The following is a 21,677-nucleotide window of genomic DNA, read 5'->3' on the forward strand; positions in this document are numbered from 1 at the left end:
ATCATGCTGACTAAATGAACGAAGTTGTGTTTCATTGATCATTGAAACAAAAATTCATTGATGAAACGCGAGTGTTGTCAGTCGCCGTCGAGACGCGAACATTGGTGGATTGAACTTTTGGTTGGTGTGCAAATTAATCTTGTTTGCGGGAGTGTCTCGTATAAAATACGAGATGGAAGTGCTTAGGATTACCTTCCTGATCCTTGGAGTTGTCTTTCTGCAGCAGTGTAGAGCAGGTAAAGTGAATAAAAGTGGGAATTTCACGTGAAAACTCTTCGGCGACCAAGCCCCATTCCATTTCCCCGAATATGGCGTTCATGTGTCAATATTTCCAACAAATTTCCCGGAAAATCCTCACATTTTGTCTCGCGGACGGTCCTTGGAGGACCACGGATGGGGTTGTGTGGTGGAAAATGAGTCAAAACAGTGAGAAAACATCTCCTATGGGCGTGTTCCGAACGTGGTAAAAGGAAAATACAACAGCTTTTTCAAATACACAGGCAATTTGTCTCTTTGTATGCGGCATGAGTCAGTCACCGCAGTCTCGAGAAGATTATGCCTCAAAATGCTCAAAATAATCACAGAATTGAGAGAGCAATCCCGCGAGATGTTTTGATTTACAAAGTGTGGTTGCACCGCACTCATCACGAGGAAAATGGGGCCCACCCACGAGTACTGGGAAAACAAGAAAACTACGGGAAATCTTTTAGCTATTTCTAGCTATTCTAGTCAACGTGGAGGAAGTCTCTCTCATCCTCCATAGCATCGTATTAATCATCCGGACGTCTGCTTCCAAAGAGACATTTAAATCTTCACACGTTGACGCCGAATTGGGGAGATGAAAGAGACAATTTATCACAAAAGATTCATAAAATAAGAAGATTATGCAGGCAGGCACTTTTTTCCACCACAAAACCCTTCCCGTGAGACTTCCGGAGACAGAAGCAAAAAAAAACAATCTTCTGATTCTGCACGTTTCTCTCTACAATGTTGGAAAGAAACTCCCAGACAATTGACGATGAAATGGCTTTATTAAAAATGTGCATCATGCCTAATGTATGGAGGAAAGCGATAGGGGTACCTTTTGAACCCTCCAATCCTTTTAACCCCTTTAATGTCTTATTGGTTTTACCGGAGAATCTTGAGGCATGAAATGGAAATTATGTGGTTTCCAATAAAGGGTTGAATTTAATGAATTTTTAGGATTAAGAAAAAAAAGCTTTGTAGATTTCTTTTACTAGATATGAGTAAGAATTTAATTTAATTTGTTTCAACTACGGGAAAAAGTCCTTATTCGAGGAAACAATGGGATACACGTAGTCTTGTAAGAATCAAATAGAACTAGAAATAGCCAAAGACATTTTTAAGACCTTCTGGGAAAACTTAATTAATATTTTGCTTAAAAATTCTAACAATTACGTCATCAATGTGTTTTTTGTTTGTTTCAATGCATGAAACATTTACGCCAATGTTTCGTCGATGATTGTGCAAATCTTTGCCGGCTTATTATCACCTTCATTATTTTCTAATCTGCACGCTAATTTCTTAAAGAATCATGTCGCGTTAATTGTTAGCTGCAACCGCTCTGCAACTTATTGTGCAATTCTACTTTAGTGTACATATAAGTTCCCCTGATTTATTTCTCTTATTTCCACCCCAAAATATGCTAACTTGTCCCCCATAGATAGGTAATGAAAGCTGGGAACAGGGCTATAGAAAAAAAATAAAACTATTGAGGACTTTCCGGAAGGGGTCTAAATTTACAAAATTCTATTCTTAACTTTTCTTAGAAGAAAAATTTTCCAGCACTTCTGGCTAACGAGCCTCACTTACCCTCTTAGTGCCCACATTCTCGGTGAAATGGTTCATTTCTGTGCCGCCTGAAATCTCGATGATTTTGAAGCTTATCATTCAAATGGGGACTTTACACGGGAAATGTGTATAAATAGGTTGTACGGAATGTGCAAAGAGGGGAGCCGCTACTTTGGGGGGCTCTCGCGTGGCTTAAGATGATAATTAACGTTTTCCAACTCGAAAAATATTCAACTGTCTCGCACTCGCTGTCTTTGAATGCGTTTAAAGATTTTTCATGTGGAGGCGTTTTGTTCGAAGAAAATTCTCCTCCTGATATTTTGGATGCTCTAAATATAACAAGAGATGAGACAAATCTCTTCTCAATTGCTTATTGTTTTGCTTATTTGACTTGGCAAGCAAAGTGTGGCGCTATACTATAATTATTGTGCCCCAAGGAAATCGATTAAATGTGCAATGCGGCAAAATTGGTTGAATTTTATGTAAAAGATTTTTTAAGTGTGTCGTTAATTCTTTAAATAAGAACAATTAATGAACAATGTCTAAAATTCCTAAAATTAATTTGCAGAATACTACGAAAATGATTATTATTCGGAATATGAATGCAATTGGCCCCTGCTGGAGCACGCGGTTCTTTCTGCAACATCAGCTTTGAGGGAAAGAGGGCCCAATAATGCTCGTCTAGACGGTAAGTGCAGCCAATATTCACCCCCAAATTTCACATCATTATCACCATAAATCATCCATGGAGTGTATGCTATTTTTGCTTGAGTGAGATCTTAATTAGATGTAGGTGTGAAATTGTAAGGGGCAGGAAAAATGCGTTGTTTATTTTATTTTCTCACTGCAACAATACACAAAATTGTTGCGGCGCGATTTGGGTGGCAAAGTGTACAACAAACGGATGCAGATGTTTGTGCAGAAAATTACTCACATCGATGGATGGGGTCTCTCAATACCAAATTAGGGTGCAGTTTCTTTTTTTAGTTTTTAATCGTTTTTGAGGCTTTCTTTTTGAAGGGGTGGCTGTTTTCAAAGAGAAAACATGGGAAAGGGGTTTATTTTAAAATACCATCCATGGTGAACCGCAAATTTTATTCGCTCTGTGGGGTGGAAATGAATGGTGAAATGGATCAAACAATTTTTTACACACAGCTGTTTTTTTTATGAATCAGGATTTCTAAGAAAGTTTTTCATTGAGGGCATGACTTACCAGTGGCGTAGTCAGGGAAGATGTTTGGCTATCTAAGTCGTCTAAGCACTAGTAATATAGTTCGAGCATTTTAGTCATTTTAGTATTTGCCCTAAAGGTTAAAAATCTTATTTTTATACTTCAAATTACGTTAAAAATTATTCAAACGATTTAAACATTATAATAAATGTCAAAACTAACAAAATAAACGTCAAACGTTAAAAGAGAAACGTCAAACTTTACAAAAAAAGAACAATAAACATTGTAAAAGAATATTAAACGTTAGAAATGGAACGCTAAACTTTATAAAATAGAACACCAAACGTTAGAAAATTAACTTGAAACATGCAAAATGATCGTTAAACATAAGAATTACACCAAAAAAATAGCGAAATCTTCATAAATCTTGGCTTCTAAATTATTCTTTTTAAGTCATTTTGTAGCAATTATCTAGAAATGTGATTCATTCTGATAATACTCCCCTTGAATAGACTCCCTTACTACGCCCCTGCCACATACACACAATCAATTCATTGTAACAATATGAGATGTTTGAATTGGTGTGTGTGTGTGAATGTTTCAGCTGTCAGTTTTTGTTTACATTTTCTTGGGCGTGTTTTGTGTGGATTTTGTCTAGCTAAAATGTTTAATTAGTACCTGTAAATAGGGTTGTTTGTCCCATTTTATGGTTAATACCTCAAGAGAAGTTGTCAATGAACAATCCTCCGGGGGTGTGGATAGATGAGAAAGAGCATAGAGATGGCAATAAGAGCATGCGGCAGTGCAAGATGGGCATTCAAGGTGTCCGAGTGGAGACCATCAATGGAGGAACTCATGCTGGCATGTTCGTGCATTCAGGAGGAGGAGAAGCAACGTCTGGCTAAATTTGTCTTTCGCGAAGACTTCAATTCATCCCTCATGGGACGTCTGATGATGCGGAAGTTCATTGCGGATGCCACGGCAGTGCCGTATGATGCAATAATTCTGGGAAGAGATGAAAAGGGGAAACCATTCTGGAGCAATCCGAGTGGAAGTGATCGCCGTGTGGATTTCAACGTGTCACATCAGGGTGATTATTGCGTATTAGCTGGATGCGTGTCTCAGGAACGTGCCACCACCACGAAAATAGGGGTGGATATCATGAAGATGGAGTACACGGGTGGAAAGCCGCTCAGTGAGTTCTTTCGGCTCATGACACGCAATTTCTCACCAAGTGAATGGGCATGTATCAAGAGCAGGAAGTCAAATGAGGCACAACTGGGTACATTTATGCGACATTGGTGCCTTAAGGAGAGCTACGTGAAGAATATTGGCGTAGGGATTACGGTTGATTTGCAGAAAATCAGCTTTTTGCCAGCAACTCTGGAATTGTCCGAAGAATGTGTGACTGTTGATACAAAAGTCTTCCTGGATGGAAATTATGATGCAAAGTGGAAATTTGAAGAATCCCTCATTGATTCTCAACACTGTGTGGCTGTTTCCCTCCTTGACACCCCCACAAATTATGTTCCACTTCCCTTTGAAAGGATTTCATTTGAACAATTGATGGATGGTGCAAAAGCATTGTTGGAAATCGATGAGATTTACTGCCACAATATTCAACGGAAGGAATATAAATCGTGATCGTTAAATATTTTTCTCTCATCCCCTCGTGGCACGCGGAATACCTCAAACATTTTGATGGCTGTCTCAAAAGGTCTCTCACTCTTTCGCAAAAAAAAAAACAACAAACATACAGCACGGATATCATCACTGTGGCAACGTCTTTGATGTTGATATGAAATAAAGCGGGATAGGAATAAAATGCTAATAGCATGGTGTTTTCTATTAAAAATAAACATGTTCAACTTACTTTTTCCTCTTTTACTCGAGGATGATTTATGCTACGATGATTTTGTGATGGGAAGAGTCACGACATATTGATTTTAGTTCTAACTTACTTTCTTGTTTGAACAACAGATTAAAATCACATTTAACAGAGTATTTTGACTTCTTCTGCTTGATGCGTAGCGGGGATAGGGATGGAAAAGACCAAGTGATAGATTTCAAAAATAAAATGCTGAGTAATTTGTAAGAGGGGGATCGCTCTCTGCAAATTGGCCCTTTAGCACTTTATTTAAAACATGAATAACTATTAGATTCAATTTCGTATAAGGGGGTGAAAGTAAATGGTGTGTTAAACTATGGGATATCAGCAATAAAATCAAGGTGTAATAAATTTTACATTTTTTCAGGAAAAACACCTTTGCTCAGGAAAAAATCGTTGATATTTTATTTATATCTTGATTTATTATTCTGTCATTATGCTAATTTTATTTATATAGCATACACATATGGGAAGGTTTTATGATCCTAATTATTTCCCTAAGAGAATATTATCATTTTGAAAACTTAAATTAAATGGATATAGGCAATTCTGAATTAGTTTAAATATATTTTTGCTTTTTAGAACATTTTCTGACAATTTATGCCCTGATGAAGACTCAATTGCATTCGAAATGTCATTGAAAATGTGTAGAAATCGCAGGAAAATCAATCTTTTCGCTAAAGAGCGTTGAGAAAATACCCCAATCTAAATAAAATAAAAAGAAATCTTGTAGAAAAAATGATAACAAGCTGCTGAACGCTGCCTTAATGTTTCGTAAAAATTAAATCATCCGTGTCAAATTCAAATTAATATCCATTTCACACCTAATGTACAGGATGAATGCGGGGAAAAACTGTCTCAAATTGCAATATTAATCAGGATTTTTCACAGCCCATAAGACATAGAAGTGGGTATATGGATGGACTCAAATGAATTTCTATTTCTCTTTCGTGGTGCCTTTATAAATATTATTTATTCGAGCGTATCCGATAATATCCCGCTGACAATAATTTCCGGATGAATTTTTGGGTTGAGTTTCAAAATGCAAACGTTTGTGCCCATTAATGCATTACAATTGTGGGATTTTTTGTCCTTTAACATGGTCTCTGGCTTTAACCAACATTATGTATATAATAATATCCTCTTGAAGGGTGGAGAGAATTGATTGTTTTTCGTTGCACTGTTGAAAACGTATTGATTTTCAAAGTTTCCAATGGGATGGGTAAAATGGTTCCCTTCTCATACCCTTCTTTTCCCTTTACTCTCTGACGGCACTACTGTTACATTGTACATATTGCCAGAAGGGTGTTGCACCGTTGGGTATGAAGTGGAGTGATTAAGGCGGAAAAACGCAAGGAAAACTCCAATAGTTGAAAAATTCGAGGGTGACGACGCGGAGAAAATAAATTAGATTAAGATTGTGCAGACGTTCGTTGACACTTTGCCAAAATAAATTGAATTTGCAGAGGCAAAATTCATTTTTAGTTTATTTGTTTGTTTTATTGTGAATGCGGAGAGATTATGTTGTGTGTGAGGAGAAAATCATAAAAATTTTGGTGATTGCGGATTTTATCTCATAAATTCACTGGGAGGTATTAATTCTGTCCGAAATTGTTATCCTTGAACTAAATTTTGAGGGGATTTTCCATCAATATTTTACATTGATTTATATTTTTTTTAAGCTTAAATAAAACCGATGATTTTGAATAATTTTTTATTAAAGAAAATTTGTTAAAGCCTACACTCTCATATTTCGCCTAAAAGTATGCATTTTGGGTTGAAATTAAATCAATTAAATCAAACTCTAGTACATAAATTTAATAGCTTTGAGAAATAGGAAATACGTAGCCTTATAATATAGAGTTTATTTGCATAAAATTGCTCGTATTTGAGATAGTATAAAACCCATAAATAGGACATTTTATTGAGCTCTATAGTGCGTGCAATAATCATTATCGCAACGACAAAGATTTTGTTCAACAATATTGTTCACTTTCCCATTTTATATTGTCTGTTTACTTTGTTGTGGCAAGATAGATTGAGCTGAGCATCCCCATTTGATCACTTTGCTAGCAATTTATCTTCTCTATATAATATCTTCTTCCCCCAATAGCCAGACACTTGAAGCTCTTTCAGGGGTGAATATGTTGTTTGTATCACATATAAAATAGAGCGATAGACAAAATTGTTCAACGATAAATAATATTCGTGATGTACCAACAAAAGTAGTTGAGAAATATAAAAAAAGAATCGCAAAAATATGTCCAAAAAATTCACCCCTAAATTTAATATTCAATTCAACATAGGGGGAAGAAGAAATCACGTGAATACAAAAAATCGGAGGGTTGAACCATTATTGAAGAAGAATATTGTATGTTCCAATTTCATGTTTGATTTATTTCTCGTCATGTTGCATCATTTAACATGTTCATTTCCATTTTATTTATTAATTATTTATTATTTGATTTTATTTTTAATTTTTTATTTGTAATTTGTGGGGGATTTTTCTTTGGGGGATGGTGTTTTTCGCCCAAAAGCTGGAACATCGTGGACAGCAAAAAATTCCGATTTTGATCAACAATTGATTATTGATTTGGGAAATGTTAAAAATGTAACGAGAATTGCCATCCAGGGTAGGCCACATAGTACGGAGTATGTGACTGAATTTAGTATCAGTTACGGATCAAATGGGCTCGATTACACGGATTTCAAGGAAGCTGGTGGAAATACAAAGGTGAGAAGCAGAGGATGGCTGATTTTTTTTTTTATCTAATTCACTGCAAAAGGCCAAACTAAAAGAATTTCCCCTAATATTTTTCTCTTAACACGAAAAACATCTCATTGACTTCTTGTCGCATAAAATGTTACTAATTTGGAGACTATGTTGAGGGTGAAGATGAATTTAGTTTTGTGTGGTGCTTCGACAAAATGCTTTTGTTGACCTCGCAGAAGAGTGATTTATTGGAAAGCTGTGAGGAAAAAAATACAGTCAGTGTGCAGAGAATTAGAATCTCTTTTACTTTATTTTAGTTTTTTGGCTATGACAAAAACAAATAAATTTCTTTGGCTAAGAAAGATTAAAGAAGACAAGCAGAAGGATATCAATTAAAGTGATTTATCCTTGTTTTTCATCTCTTTGTTTACCTTAAAAATGAGTTTTTTACATAAAAATTAAAATTCTTCTAAGGAGTAAAAGAATCTTCAAAATTTCCTACATTGCGTTTCTAATTTTCTGATCATTGACTGTAGGTCACAGTAATACGCAATGCTGTCTTAACGCTCTTTCGTAAATATTTTGAAAAACATCCTTGCAGAAGAAAATCATCTTCGTATTAATAGTTAGTGCTTCATTTAGTATAATATAACAAAATAATTTGTACTGATTCATTACCAATTTTAGAACAAACCTAAAGTGTTGATAGATGATCTAAACAGTTGCCCTGGGATTTGATGAAAATGTTGATTTATTTTTGCTTTTTCTCTGTAAAATATGTTGAAAGTTTTATGATTGTACGTTTATTTTGTGTGTGGTGTATGGTTGAATGATGGCTCAAAGAATAATCGTAAGAAAATTAATAGATTTTCCATTCTGTGTACAAAATAATAATAAAACATTAATAAAACTAACAAAAAAAATTAAAATTTCTCTCCTTTTGCTAACCGAAACTGCAATTGAATTAAAACAAAAAAAAACAATTAAAAGCTCAATCTGCATGGACACCTGTAGAAAATACTTACTATCACTTTCTCACAATTGATTTGGGTGAGAGGCGACTAATACGGAGGGTAGCTACAGCTGGACGAAGGCGTACACATGAATATGTCACAGAGTATGTGGTACAATTTTCGGATGATGGGGAAAATTGGCGATCCTACGTCAATCCGAATGGGGAGGCACAGGTAATGAAAAGAATTAAATGCGTAGACTTTCATTCGGTGTGTCGCTCTAACAAAATCCATCCTACAAAACTCATTTGTCTGGCTTTTCTATCTCTACCAAATTGCTCTCTTTGTAGTTTTTTTTTCATTTTAATATTCTAAATGTTTGAAGGAGAAGAAAAAAATAAAGTGTTGCGATGATGAAAAATTTTCCTAAAAATAATTCAATTTGTCTTTGTGGAAAAACTATAGCTTTTCAAAGGGAACACTGATGGTGATAGTGTTCGACACAATATCTTCGAAGTTCCCATCATTGCTCAATGGGTGAGGATAAATCCCACAAGGTGGAGAGATAGAATTTCCCTAAGAGCAGAACTCTACGGTTGTGATTACTGTAAGTTCACTGCAGCAGTCTTATTAGAAAATTTATTAAAATTCACAGGAAAATGTTTAAATAATCAATGAATTTTGTAGATCCTGAAACATTATCCTTCAATGGAACGAGTCTTGTGAAATTGGACCTCATGAGGGCACCAATTGTGAGCTATCGAGAATCAATAAGATTCCGCTTTAAGACATCCAATCCCATTGGGATTCTCATGTACTCCCGTGGTACGCAAGGAGACTATTTGGCTGTTCAAATACGCGACAATCGCATGGTGTTGAATATAAATCTCGGTTCTGGTCTCATGACGACACTCTCTGTGGGTAGTTTATTGGATGACAATATTTGGCATGATGTGGTCATCTCGAGGAATCGACGGGATATTGTCTTCTCAGTGGATCGTGTGATGACACAAGCAAAGATTAAGGGAGAATTCACGAGACTTGATCTCAATCGTGGGGTGAGTTTGTCGAGAAAATAAAAAGAATTGAGAGAAGAGAGAAATTTAAATATTTATACTTTCCACGCTAGCTCTACATTGGCGGTGTTCCGTATCACCAAGAAGGCATGGTTGTGCATCAAAACTACACGGGATGCATTGAGAATTTGTATTTGAATGCGAGTAATTTCATTCGAGAGCTCAAGGAAGCAATCCACTACGGAGAAGCTCTGCGTTTTGACAAGATTCATACAATGTACTCATGCCCTGAGCCCCCGATTATGCCCGTAACCTTCCTCACAAGGGCTTCCTATGCCAAAATGCGTGGGTATGAGGGGATGAAGCAACTGAATGTTTCCTTCTGGTTCCGCACGTTCGAGGAGAAAGGTGTACTGCTGTATCATGAATTCAATTCAAAGGGTTTCGTTAGGCTGTACCTGGAGGAAGGTGTTGTGAAGGTAGATCTCAAAACTGATGATCATCCACCGATTATTCTGCGTCCACACAATCAACTCTTCAACGATGGTCGATGGCATTCGCTTGTGCTGACAATTGGACCAAATAAAATGGTTTTGGATATAAATAGACGACCAGCAGATACGGAGAGATTAATGTCAATCCTAACTGGTGGAGTGTACTACATTGGAGGCGGGGGCAAGGCAAGAGATGGTTTTATTGGATGTATGAGAATGATCTCCGTTGATGGGAACTACAGGCTACCGACAGATTGGAAGGAAGAGGATTATTGTTGCAAGAATGAGATGATTTTCAATGCATGCCAAATGACAGATAGATGCAATCCGAATCCCTGCAAACACGGCGGGGTGTGTCGTCAGAATTCAATGGAATTCTTCTGTGAATGCCAAAATACAGGGTATGCCGGAGCTGTGTGCCATACATCACTCAATCCACTCTCGTGTCAGGCCTACAAGAATGTCCAATCAGTTCATCAGAGGGCAAACATCAATATCGACGTGGATGGCAGTGGTCCCCTTAAACCCTTCCCCGTTACGTGTGAATTCTATTCAGATGGTCGTGTCATTACGGTGTTGAGTCACAGCCAGGAACATTCAACCACAGTTGATGGATTCCAGGAACCCGGAAGCTATCGTCAGGATATTATCTATGAAGCTGATATGCCGGAAATTATGGCACTTCTCAATCGTTCCCACACATGCTGGCAGAGACTCAGCTATGCATGTCGTTCGTCGAGATTGATGAATTCCCCATCGGATGAACTGAATTTCCATCCCTACTCCTGGTGGGTTTCCCGACAAAATGAAAGGATGAACTACTGGGCTGGTGGAGTTCCCGGATCACGAAGGTAATGGGTGCACTCTTATGCAGGAATAAAATGATTTCTTTTACATGAGAAAATTCAATTTTCTTCCGTAGATGCGAATGCGGTGTTTGGGGAACGTGCTACGACCCGACAAAGTGGTGCAATTGTGATTCAAATCACTACAATTGGCTCGAAGATAGTGGAGAATTGCGCGAGAAGGATCATTTGCCGGTGAAGGCATTGCAATTTGGTGACACAGGGACGCCACTTGATGAGAAATTTGGCCGATATACCCTTGGGCCGTTAATGTGTGAAGGTGATGATTTGTTCAACAACGTCGTTACATTCCGTATTACGGATGCAACGATAAATCTCCCGCGATTCGATATGGGGCATTCGGGGGATATTTACTTGGAATTCAGAACAACCATTGAGAATGCTGTGCTCTTCCACGCCAAAGGACCGACGGATTATATAAAATTGAGCATAATTGGTGGGAAGAAGTTGCAATTCCAGTATCAAGCTGGTAGTGGGCCACTTGGGGTGAATGTTGAGACGAGCTATCACTTGAATGATAACAATTGGCATTCGGTTAGTGTTGAGAGGAATCGCAAGGAGGCTCGTCTTGTAGTTGATGGGGCACTCAAGGCCGAAGTTAGGGAACCTCCGGGTCCAGTTCGTGCCATCTACTTGACATCAGAACTCGTTATTGGAGCCTCGTATGACTACCGTGATGGCTATGTTGGGTGCATTAGGGCCCTACTACTCAATGGGGAGCTTGTTGATCTACGTCGTTATGCCCGGAATGGGCTTTACGGTGTCTCAACGGGCTGCATGGGACGTTGTGAATCAAGCCCCTGCCTCAATAATGGAACATGCTTCGAACGCTACGACGGTTATACGTGTGATTGCCGTTGGAGTGCGTTCAAAGGACCAATCTGTGCTGATGAAATTGGCGTTAATCTTCGATCGAGCTCAATGATTAAGTACGACTTCTTGGGTTCGTGGAGATCAACAATTCGCGAAAGTATTCGTGTTGGTTTTACAACGACAAACCCCAAAGGATTCCTCCTTGGTTTCTACTCAAATTCATCCAAAGAATATCTCACGATTATGGTGTCAAATTCCGGTTAGTATGATTGATGGGGGATTCAAGGAGAAATGAATTTGCTATAAATCTTTATTAATCTTTCAGGACATTTGCGTGTTGTATTTGATTTTGGCTTTGAAAGGCAGGAACTTATATTCCCAGATAAGCATTTTGGTCTTGGGCAGTACCATGATGTGAGATTTTCAAGAAAGAATTCTGGTGCGACTGTTGTACTAGAGGTAAATTTTACCTTTTAATATTTCCTTTTTAAAAATATCTTCTAATAAGGATTTTTTTCTTTCCTTAAAAAGGTGGATAATTATGCAGCCCAAGAGTACAATTTTGATATAAAAGATTCAGCAGATGCGCAATTCAATAACATTGAGTATATGTATATAGGAAAGAATGAATCTATGCCGGATGGTTTTGTGGGGTGTGTATCACGTGTGGAGTTCGATGACATCTACCCACTCAAATTGCTCTTCCAGCAGAATCCACCGGAAAATGTGAAATCACTAGGAAGTGAGTTTATTTTGCATTTAATTACTTGTGACAAGGGGAGTTTTACAAATTATGTATGTATTAAAAAACTTTTCCTTCATTTTGTATTTAGCACCACTTACGGAAGATTTTTGTGGTGTTGAACCAGTGACTCATCCACCGATTGAGATTGAAACACGTCCACCGCCTGAAATTGATGAAGATAAACTCAGACGTGCCTATAATCAAGTGGATTCAGCTGTTCTAGGCAGTAAGTAATCTATATAAAGTTTAATTTACTTGGTCTTATGCGAGATTTTAAAAGAAAGTTTCGATCTAATTTATTTGTCAATTTATTCTTGCTTGTGATGACTTTTTTTTTACAAGGAAATTCCTCATAAATTAATCAACAACTTTTAATGCTCTCTAGGTGTCCTTGCCATACTTTTCCTACTCCTGCTCGTCATGTTGATTCTCATTGGAAGGTATTTGGCTCGTCACAAAGGTGAATATCTCACGCAAGAGGATAAGGGGGCGGATGCAGTGATTCATCGAATATTTGTTTTCTTTTTTTTTCTTACAAATTATTACCGTCCATTTTATTTTCACAAAAAAAGAAAAGATGTGAAATTTTTAGACCCTTATTTTTTTTTATTTTGTCTTAAAGTATTTAACAGTTTTATTTTTTTTTTCTTAACATAAGAAACACGCAATAGATGGAAGAGAGATAGAAGAAAGTATTATGGTGAAAATGAGAATCACATTTTTTTGTCACTTAAATTTAAAGTTTAATAAAAACGAACTCGAATTAAGACTTTTTAAGGATGAAGCATAAATAAGACGATAAAAATGAAGGAGGAAGGAAGGGAAGGATATTTTTTTAACATTCAGTCTCTACAATTTTTTTTGTTAAATCCTTTTGAATCTCATGTAGAAAGCCACAAGTACTCTGCGTTGATACCACTGCTTAAGGGGGCGGATGCAGCTCTCGATCCCGATGAGGCTGTTGTCAATGCAACCACAGGTCATCAAGTGACCAAGAGGAAGGAATGGTTCATCTAAACAGAGAAACGTTCCGCATGCAAAGCATTTTTGTTTGTTGAAAAAGACCTCAGAGAAACCACAAAAAGAGCCTCTGTGAGAGACCAATTCCTGACCTTCCTTGCGAGGAAGCTTTGAAACTTTATATACCTAAATAAAAAAAGAAAAGAAAAATATTCGAGCGAAGAGGAAAAAAGCGATGGATGAAGAATCCTTCTGCGCGATTTTTCATGTATATTTTTTTACATTTTTTTTTATCCCTGATTCATCGAATATTTGTTTTCTTTTTTTTTCTTACAAATTATTACCGTCCATTTTATTTTCACAAAAAAAGAAAAGATGTGAAATTTTTAGACCCTTATTTTTTTTTATTTTGTCTTAAAGTATTTAACAGTTTTATTTTTTTTTTCTTAACATAAGAAACACGCAATAGATGGAAGAGAGATAGAAGAAAGTATTATGGTGAAAATGAGAATCACATTTTTTTGTCACTTAAATTTAAAGTTTAATAAAAACGAACTCGAATTAAGACTTTTTAAGGATGAAGCATAAATAAGACGATAAAAATGAAGGAGGAAGGAAGGGAAGGATATTTTTTTAACATTCAGTCTCTACAATTTTTTTTGTTAAATCCTTTTGAATCTCATGTAGAAAGCCACACTTTTCAGATATTCTGAGAAATGCGCATTTTATCAAAAATTTTACATTACATTCCACAAATTGCATTACAAAAAATGCTTCCAGTTAAATTTAACTTTTTCCTCTTTTTTTCTACATTTTCCGTTCAATTTAATATTAAAAAAACGGAAAAAACAAAGAAAATCACCAACAAGGATCACTTTCAAAATTTTCTCGAGTCTTCTCACGGTGACACTTCCATTTATTTCACATTTAGTTTGAATATTTCTTTCTTTATAAAAAAATGTGTATATATTTCATTTGAATTTACTGAAGACGAGAAAATCTATCAACTATTGAAATCTGTAATGTTAGAGAGAACCTCATTGTAGAAGGGTCGTGCCTTATAATACAAGATTGTGAAAAAAAAATCTATCCTTTAGACGCTGGAAGTGATTCTTGAATTTATTTTTTGATTGGGATTTTCATATCTTCATGGTTTTCACAAATTTTTTTCTCCTCAATTTTTCCTTTAATTGGAATCAAAAGCAATTAATATCATTTATAGATAAAAAAAACTTCTTTAGCCCTTTCTTTTTTGCAAATCTAATTAAATAAAAAATTCCCACTTTACTCGCACAAAAATGCGTGTGGGAAATAAAAGATGAAAAATATTTGTGCAAGAAAATCCATTGGAAAATAGTGGTCGTCAAAAGCAGAGTACTCGTTAAAATTAGTTTTTTTTGTCTTGTAGATTTTAAGAAAAAGAAAAGAAAGTAAAGAGAAATCTCAATTTTTGTACAAAAAAAATAGAAACGTACGAAATAAAGAATTAAAACAAATTAACTTCGATGTTTTAATCCAAGTTGGATGGAAAATTTTCTCACTCAGTTTTTCCTTCTTCTAAAAAAATGTTAATTTCTTCTTTTTTTTTTTCAAAGTTTTCATAAATTAAATTAAAACACATTCGTTTAACGCTCACAAAAAGGCTTTTCGTCCCTGTTTTCCATTATTTTTCGACTTTTTTATTTTTCACAACAACCACTAACTTTTCTAAATCGTGAAAATTTGTTTTTTAAAATATAGTAAATAGGTGGAAAATCGTTGTCACAGAAAGTGGCGAGATAAATGAAATTTTCAAAGCGTCTCTACGTCATTCTTGTTTTTTTTCTTTCCTTCTGGGTGGGTGGAAGATGAATCAACAATTTATTGTCTAATTATGTTGCTCTCTACTTAGGTAATACTATCAATATTTTGGGTAATGTTATCATTTTAATTCTATACGTCACAATATAACTTCTCACGTTGATATGGAAAGGGGTGCCCAAAGGGGAGGAATTTGTATTTAAATTAAGGTTAAATTATTTCTGAGCTTAAATTTTATGATTTTAGTTATAAAAAAATTTAATTCGCAGAATAAAATTTTATTGAATAGAAGAAAAATTAAAAGTTCTTTCAGAATGATTGAAAAACTCAAAAGAATTGCCTGACTTCTATAAAAAAAAGAATAAAATTAAAGATAGAATTTGGCCGTGATAAACTCTTCAAAGCTTTTTGTGCTTTTGCGTTTGAATCTAAGCGCTTAAGCTTTCCTTCTTATTAGAAAATTCAGCCCCTTCGATGCAAAATTGATTTAAAAATATTAAAATTATCATTTTAAGCTATATATTCGTCGTCTATCAATAATTGAATTAAGCCGTGATTAAACCTAGATCAAATTGTATTCTTTAATTGATCTAATCAGTTCCAATTAAATTAATCTAAACGATTTTTAGGATTTAGGCGCTTTGCTGTTAACATTTTTTTTTTAAATATTCAAAACAAATTAAAATAAATATTCAATTGGCCTTAAATTTTTAGATTCCTTTTGAGTAATATTTCATTGAGTTCAGAGAATTAATTTAGCAAAAAGAAGTTTTAGAAAACATCGTTAATCTCACCTATAGACACCCCCTCAAGCTCTGTTAAACTGACGCAGAAAAAAATCCCCCAAAGTACGCAAGAGCGAAGAATGGAACAGAAGGATCATGTGGATGTGATATGTGGATGAGAATAGGGTGGGTGATCTGATCATATACATTACAGGAACGAACAGATGATGAAGAGTGTGGCAACGATGAAAAGCATAGCCATTATGTCTTTCTGGAATTGCTGATCACGAAAGAGTGGTCTCGTGGAGAAGCCCTCGCGTCGTACCTTCCGCAGTAGGAAGAGCGGAAGTAGCAGATGCAGCAAATCCGGGATCATGAAGCCCAAATCACGAACAACCTGAAGCAAAAAAAAAAGTGAGAATCACAATTTGTGATAAAGAAAAACCTTTGATCCCTTTGATGAGCTCACCTGGTGGGGATATCCTTCACCACGAATTACATTTGATATGAATTGATCGAAACCACTGGCAGCAATGTGCAAGAGGGCAATTCCCACGATACACAGAGCTTTGCGCGTTGTCACGAGATTGTCCGTATGGGCTAGGTGGAGGACAGCAGTGGTTGATATGAGTTCAGTCAGCTACGAGAAGATAAAACAAAGACATGAAAGAAAATAATTATCTCACTGATAAAAATTAACAAGAAGCTTTTACAAACCGAAAAGAAAAGCTGATGATTCCACTGGGTGTAGAAGTCATCGTTGTAGTAATTAACATAGGCCCACCACGCGTAGTAGTGCGAGAAAATTGAAGAAATAAAGAGCACAACCATAGAGTACCGGACGCACCTCTTCATCACTAACTTTGTCAGATATTTCGTGCATTCGTAAAGTGAAATAATTGCTACAACGGTAAGGATCCATATTTTGAGCGTATTGGGAGTTGCATTGAAGTATAAATGCTTGTATGATGCAATCCCGGATTCGTAGGTTCCTGAAGAAAAAAAAAGCGTTAAATGACTGTTAAAGAAAAATCCTTTACTGAGGAAAACTTCAACTTCTTTTGGTACCTTTGAAGACGGTGTCCCAGCAGGAACATGAGCAGAACCTCCGATCAACATAGCGTGAATAGCTCTGCCAGAAGTAGTAGAGGATGGCAATGTGAGCAGGAGGCAGGAGAATTGGACCTAGTCCACCGCATGCAGCTGGGAGCCACCGGAAAGTCCACTCAACCATTTCAGGCACGCAACGATGCTGAAGTGGAAATATTTTGAATTCTATTTTCATCGCAACTCCCTCACTTTCTGCAAAAGAAATGAACCCACTCAAGGAAAAAAAACTAGCAAAAATTGAAATTTTATCATGATTGTGATAAGGCGTATCAAGGGCTCCAATTAATAAAATCCATAAAATATTCGCGATAAAAGTATTTTGATTTTTTTCTTGCTGCAAAATGACACAGAAGTTTGTAATTACTTCCAAATTGCTTTATGAAAATCATTGCTCTGTGTTAGATAGATTAGGCAAATGTAAATTAAACGAAGAAAATAATTATTTTAATAAGACCAAGAATTGGCATTTGTACCAAAAAAAAAGCATCTGCAAACCAGCAAAGAGAGTTTGCGCCAAAAATTAATTGAATTGATTGGCAATTAGAGAGGTGCGAATTAGCAGTTAATCCCTCCATTCATGCAGATGAGCCACACTGCGGTGAAACTGGTGCGGATTTTCTTTCTTTACACAAACGACGAACATATGAAGTTCATGAAAGTGAAACTCTGTCGTCATTTGTTGGATCTCCTTTTTGCAAAAGTTTAAATATAAATTACAACAGTTGCAAATGACACGCAAAGATGCAAATAAAGTGCATTCCGTCGCGTCGCTGCCAGTTGTGGAAAAGGAGAAATGTGTGATGAGAGTGAGAGCGCGCGAGAAAATTGGAGAAAATTTCATTGCGATATATTTACTACCTACTTATGTTTAACATTTTGATACAACAAGAGGCCAGCCTGTGAAGCACATCATTCTTACCGAATTTAAGGACGCTTCGGCGAGGGGTTTAGTTGTTTTGCGAATTTTCTCTTTCTCATCATTTTGTATTAATTTTAAAGTTAGGAATTTATAGATTTTTTTTAAACATTTTTTTTAGCTTAATTCAGCGATCAAAATTCACCATCATGTGCAAAAATTTCTCATTTTGAGATCTTTTTCAACTAAAATAAAATAATTTAATTGAATTCTGATCAATGGAAACGATTCCTCGTGAATGGTTACTTAAAAGAAAAGAATAAATTAAATTGAATTTTGATATTCTTGTACAAAGTTGTAAAAAAAACTTGCAGTAAAAGATGGAAGCGCCGGGTATCAACCAGGCGTCTCCACTGTTACATTCCATAAAATCATCTCTCCCTCTCTACAAATTAACATTTACAGCGCTTTCAGAAATGTTTAAAATAAAATCAGCAATTGCAATCAAAAACTTTTAATATTTCTACCAGGCGTCTCCATTGCAACCATTTTAGCCACGTTTTAATTAATCATAATTTGAGTTTTAAACTTCCTGATGCTTTTGCATTGGAATTTAACAATGCTTTATGTAGGTACTACTAATCTGGATTGCGTGCTATTCTATGGTGTCAATATGAGAACAGGGTATTTGCAAAGTTTTCCTCAATTTAGAAAATCTCTAAAATTAATTAAAAAGAAAAGTCCAACAATTTGCTATTCAAATTTTAGTTTCAATAACTGTCCAATAGTTCTGAACAATTTTACACTATTGACTTTTGTCGGAATACCTCTGGGAATATCCTTTACCAGCAATTTGCAAAAATAAGGATATGAGAGAGAAAATTACAAACTCAGCACTTTTACTGAATGTAATTTCATTGAGTCAATTTTTTTTAGTGGTCTGAATTCATTATTTTGTCGTGCTAAATTCCACGACGGATTGAGAACTTTCACCATGCACAAATCTCGTGGAAAGCATCAAAATTGTTTCTTTTCACGCAATGGGAAAATTGAATTGCCATTTCCGCGACCAACTCCCACACCGTAATGTCCTCATAGCGTCGTGCTGCCCCCGTGACGCCTTTCTGCGAGAAAATATTAAAGTCACGGATGGTGGTTGGGAAATTGGAAGCAAATTGATTGGGGGATCCGTGTGAATTTCGGAATTCCACATTGTGCGGAAAATTCGTTTTCTTTTAATTTATTATTGGTTTTTTGGGTGCGAAGGAGAAGGACAAACGGGGGTACATATACCGTACATACCATTGTGTGTGAAAAGGCCGAAAAAACACACATAATAGTTGAATAATTTTGTAAATTGAAATGCGTTAAAAATAGATTATGAATGTTTGTGTTGAATTAAAACAGTGTTTATGCGTTTGCTGGTTTTGCTTTTTGAGGTGAGCAAACCATATCATTTTCTATCCACCAAGTGTGATCCCAGCAACTTCTGGGGAGTCCCTCGTATAGACTGTGTGTAGTAGGAGGACCACACACGGAGAATTTCTGCAAATATATTTCTTTCACAATATTTACTCAAATTTTTGCGTCAAATTGGTGTTTTGCACACAAGGGGAGTAAATTACACGCGAAGCCATCGAATCCCACTTGACTCCTCGAAATTCGATAAAAGTTTGACTGACGATGGTATCGATCAGAGTTGAGGAGTTTCAGGAAAATGTAGATTTTTTGTACTTTATGTTTAATTTGGGAGTATTTCGCAGGAAAAGGATTTATTTCAATGAAAAGGATAATTCTTTTTTTTTGTGCTTGGTTCAGTTAAATTGTTACTTCACTCAATCGTTGCAATTTTTTGCAAAGAAGTTTTTGCTCAATTCCTTTTGATGATTAACTTGTTCAATATTCTTGTATAACAAGCAATTTGGTTTTTTATTTAATCCTTTTCATGATTAAAAATGAATCATCATAGACAAATGATCTTCAGGATAAAATCGGCTTCCATTTCAGACATAATTTAAGTTTATATTTATCAAATAAGAAAATCTAAAGAAGTTATAGAAGAAAAGCCTAATTAAGCTCTATATTCTAAGGACGAATTTGGAAGAAATAATTGGCAGTGCAGAAATTAAAATCTCCCATCTACTACCGCCAATTTAGCCAACTCTTGTCTTGAGAAAATATTCGATGAAATGAAGGGGAGAAAACCAAAAAAAAATATGCTGGCTTGCGCGAGGGGGGATGGGTGGTATATTCTTCGCCATATCAACAAAGTATATGTACCTACGTATCGCCCACACAGAATTTCCTTTTCACTATATTTTACTACACACACTTTTGCCATGTCTTTCACCAAATTTCACCCTCCGCTGTGCTTTCCCAATGTAAACGAACTCCTCAAGACGGACATAAATCATTCAATAATTTCTCACTTAAATCCCCGCCGTGAAAAAAAAATAACGGCATTTTGTTGCTTTTTCGCCATATTTTCACCTTCACACCCACCGCGTTGTGACTGATAATCAATTTTGTTGTGGGAAAAATACTTTGGTATTGATGTTTTTTGCGGAAATTGGGAAAAAAGATTGAAGAAATGTGAAATCCACTCACCAAGCTTTGTTGCGAATTTCCTTTCGTGAGGGGTGATTTTCCAGGGCACAGAAATTTTCACTGAGATTCCCTCATCTTGGATTTTTTTCCTCCGGTGCTCCCTTCTCACATTTTCCACACGCACCCCCGCACACAAAAGAAAAGATCCTCAAAGGAGAGCTTTTTTTTCCTGCCAAAAAGATTATCTGCAGGAGGGAAATGTTTCTTTGTAGAAAATTTTCCAACCACACGGATCCTGCTGTGGCTTTTCCGCCACCAGAGAGATTTCTTCGTTTTTTTTTCCCGCACACACACAAGAGCTCACCCCTTGAGAGTACACTCCCCAGGAAAAGCTGGATGGATTTTGTGTTTTTGGGTGGTTGTGCAAATGCACCACCAGAGAAAGCGTCCGGTGAGTGACTGCCTTATGTGAAAATCGTCGAGGCACTTTTCCTCCCGCGTATCATCTCTCCCATTTTCCATTTCTCTCGCATTGAGAGACACGTGCGCATCGCAATTTTGGGAGAAAATGGAATAGAAAATTCATGTTTGAATTTTACCATCGTCATTTACTCTCCCAATTTGCCGGCGCTTGTGAATCTCTCTTGTGTGAGCGGGAGATTTTCCACATTATGTTGCAAATTCCGAATTTCGGCGCAGAGAGACGGAATTTTCAATGAAAAGGGATTTTCTACAATGTATTAAGAGTATCTCTGCCATTACTCGCTCTCACGCTCTCTCAATGCCCTTTTTAGAAATTGCAGGAAAACTCTCCCATCGATGGTGGGGGGGGGGGGCTAAAAGAAATATGTACATAATAATGAGATTCAATGCATAAAATTAATATGTAAAATAAATTCAAGAGCATAACATCCTTACGTTGTATTCCTGAAGCGTTTAATTAGAGCAAGATCTCTGTATTTTTCCTCTTTGAAATAAATTTAAGAAACAAATAAATAAAAAATGTTTTTTTTCTATAGTTTTAATTCTAATTTTGAAAAGAAATTTCTTCTCCTTTCAGAGAGTGAACAACTTATTCGAGAAAATGATCATAACATGAAAGATAATCTTGTAGTGAATTAATGATTATTCAGAAATCGTCAGGATTGAAAATACTTCGGTGACGTCATTCTTCGCATTTTTAGTGAATTTTTCCAGCAAATCTCAAT

General features: G+C 36.1%; 7 protein-coding genes across 13 annotated transcripts in view; 6 read left to right on the forward strand and 1 right to left on the reverse strand.

The window, feature by feature from the left end:
• LOC129794093 (GPI mannosyltransferase 3) overlaps positions 1–13,395 on the forward strand; it is a 1,193,052-nt gene extending 1,179,657 nt beyond the window's left edge. For both annotated transcript variants that reach the window (XR_008750995.1, XR_008750996.1), the window contains exon 4: positions 13,361–13,395. The gene's annotated coding sequence lies outside the window, so the exon portion shown is untranslated. The remainder of the gene's footprint in view (positions 1–13,360) is intronic.
• The window catches only part of LOC129794120 (cytoplasmic tRNA 2-thiolation protein 1), a 1,132,104-nt gene extending 1,118,709 nt beyond the window's left edge, over positions 1–13,395 (forward strand). The window contains exon 3 of the transcript XR_008750997.1: positions 13,361–13,395. The gene's annotated coding sequence lies outside the window, so the exon portion shown is untranslated. The remainder of the gene's footprint in view (positions 1–13,360) is intronic.
• LOC129794129 (plasma membrane ascorbate-dependent reductase CYBRD1) overlaps positions 1–13,395 on the forward strand; it is a 1,128,201-nt gene extending 1,114,806 nt beyond the window's left edge. For all 3 annotated transcript variants that reach the window (XR_008750998.1, XR_008750999.1, XR_008751000.1), the window contains one exon: positions 13,361–13,395. The gene's annotated coding sequence lies outside the window, so the exon portion shown is untranslated. The remainder of the gene's footprint in view (positions 1–13,360) is intronic.
• LOC129794176 (cuticle protein 8-like) overlaps positions 1–13,395 on the forward strand; it is a 500,748-nt gene extending 487,353 nt beyond the window's left edge. For both annotated transcript variants that reach the window (XM_055834827.1, XM_055834828.1), the window contains exon 5: positions 13,361–13,395. The gene's annotated coding sequence lies outside the window, so the exon portion shown is untranslated. The remainder of the gene's footprint in view (positions 1–13,360) is intronic.
• Positions 67–14,931, forward strand: LOC129794060 (neurexin-4). Of its 2 annotated transcripts, none has more exons than XM_055834647.1 (12): positions 67–236; positions 2,381–2,500; positions 7,409–7,605; positions 9,003–9,144; positions 9,225–9,595; positions 9,667–10,898; positions 10,970–11,985; positions 12,052–12,185; positions 12,258–12,468; positions 12,560–12,697; positions 12,857–12,953; positions 13,395–14,931. In XM_055834647.1, exons 1-12 carry the CDS (start codon positions 173–175, stop codon positions 13,486–13,488), a joined length of 3,816 nt encoding a protein of 1,271 aa, XP_055690622.1. In that variant the 5' UTR covers positions 67–172; the 3' UTR covers positions 13,489–14,931. The 2 variants fall into 2 exon arrangements, with proteins under 2 accessions (XP_055690622.1, XP_055690623.1); XM_055834648.1 differs by lacking the exon at positions 7,409–7,605 and adding an exon at positions 8,575–8,771.
• On the forward strand, positions 2,820–4,855 carry LOC129794132 (L-aminoadipate-semialdehyde dehydrogenase-phosphopantetheinyl transferase). The gene has a single exon (XM_055834767.1). The coding sequence runs from the start codon at positions 3,746–3,748 to the stop codon at positions 4,625–4,627; it is 882 nt and encodes a 293-aa protein (XP_055690742.1). The 5' UTR covers positions 2,820–3,745; the 3' UTR covers positions 4,628–4,855.
• LOC129794134 (uncharacterized) lies at positions 13,815–21,280 on the reverse strand. 2 transcript variants are annotated; one of them, XM_055834771.1, is made up of 5 exons: positions 20,530–21,280; positions 17,025–17,208; positions 16,674–16,948; positions 16,426–16,596; positions 13,815–16,353 (listed from the first exon to the last, which is right to left on the reverse strand). In XM_055834771.1, the coding sequence occupies exons 2-5, from the start codon at positions 17,188–17,190 to the stop codon at positions 16,165–16,167; spliced, it is 801 nt and encodes a 266-aa protein (XP_055690746.1). In that variant the 5' UTR covers positions 17,191–17,208; positions 20,530–21,280; the 3' UTR covers positions 13,815–16,164. The 2 variants fall into 2 exon arrangements, with proteins under 2 accessions (XP_055690746.1, XP_055690745.1); XM_055834770.1 differs by having other exon boundaries at positions 17,025–17,258.
• Positions 21,281–21,677: the final 397 nt, after the last annotated feature.

Source organism: Lutzomyia longipalpis, chromosome 3 (assembly GCF_024334085.1).
Source record: "Lutzomyia longipalpis isolate SR_M1_2022 chromosome 3, ASM2433408v1".
Lineage (NCBI taxonomy): Eukaryota > Metazoa > Arthropoda > Insecta > Diptera > Psychodidae > Lutzomyia > Lutzomyia longipalpis.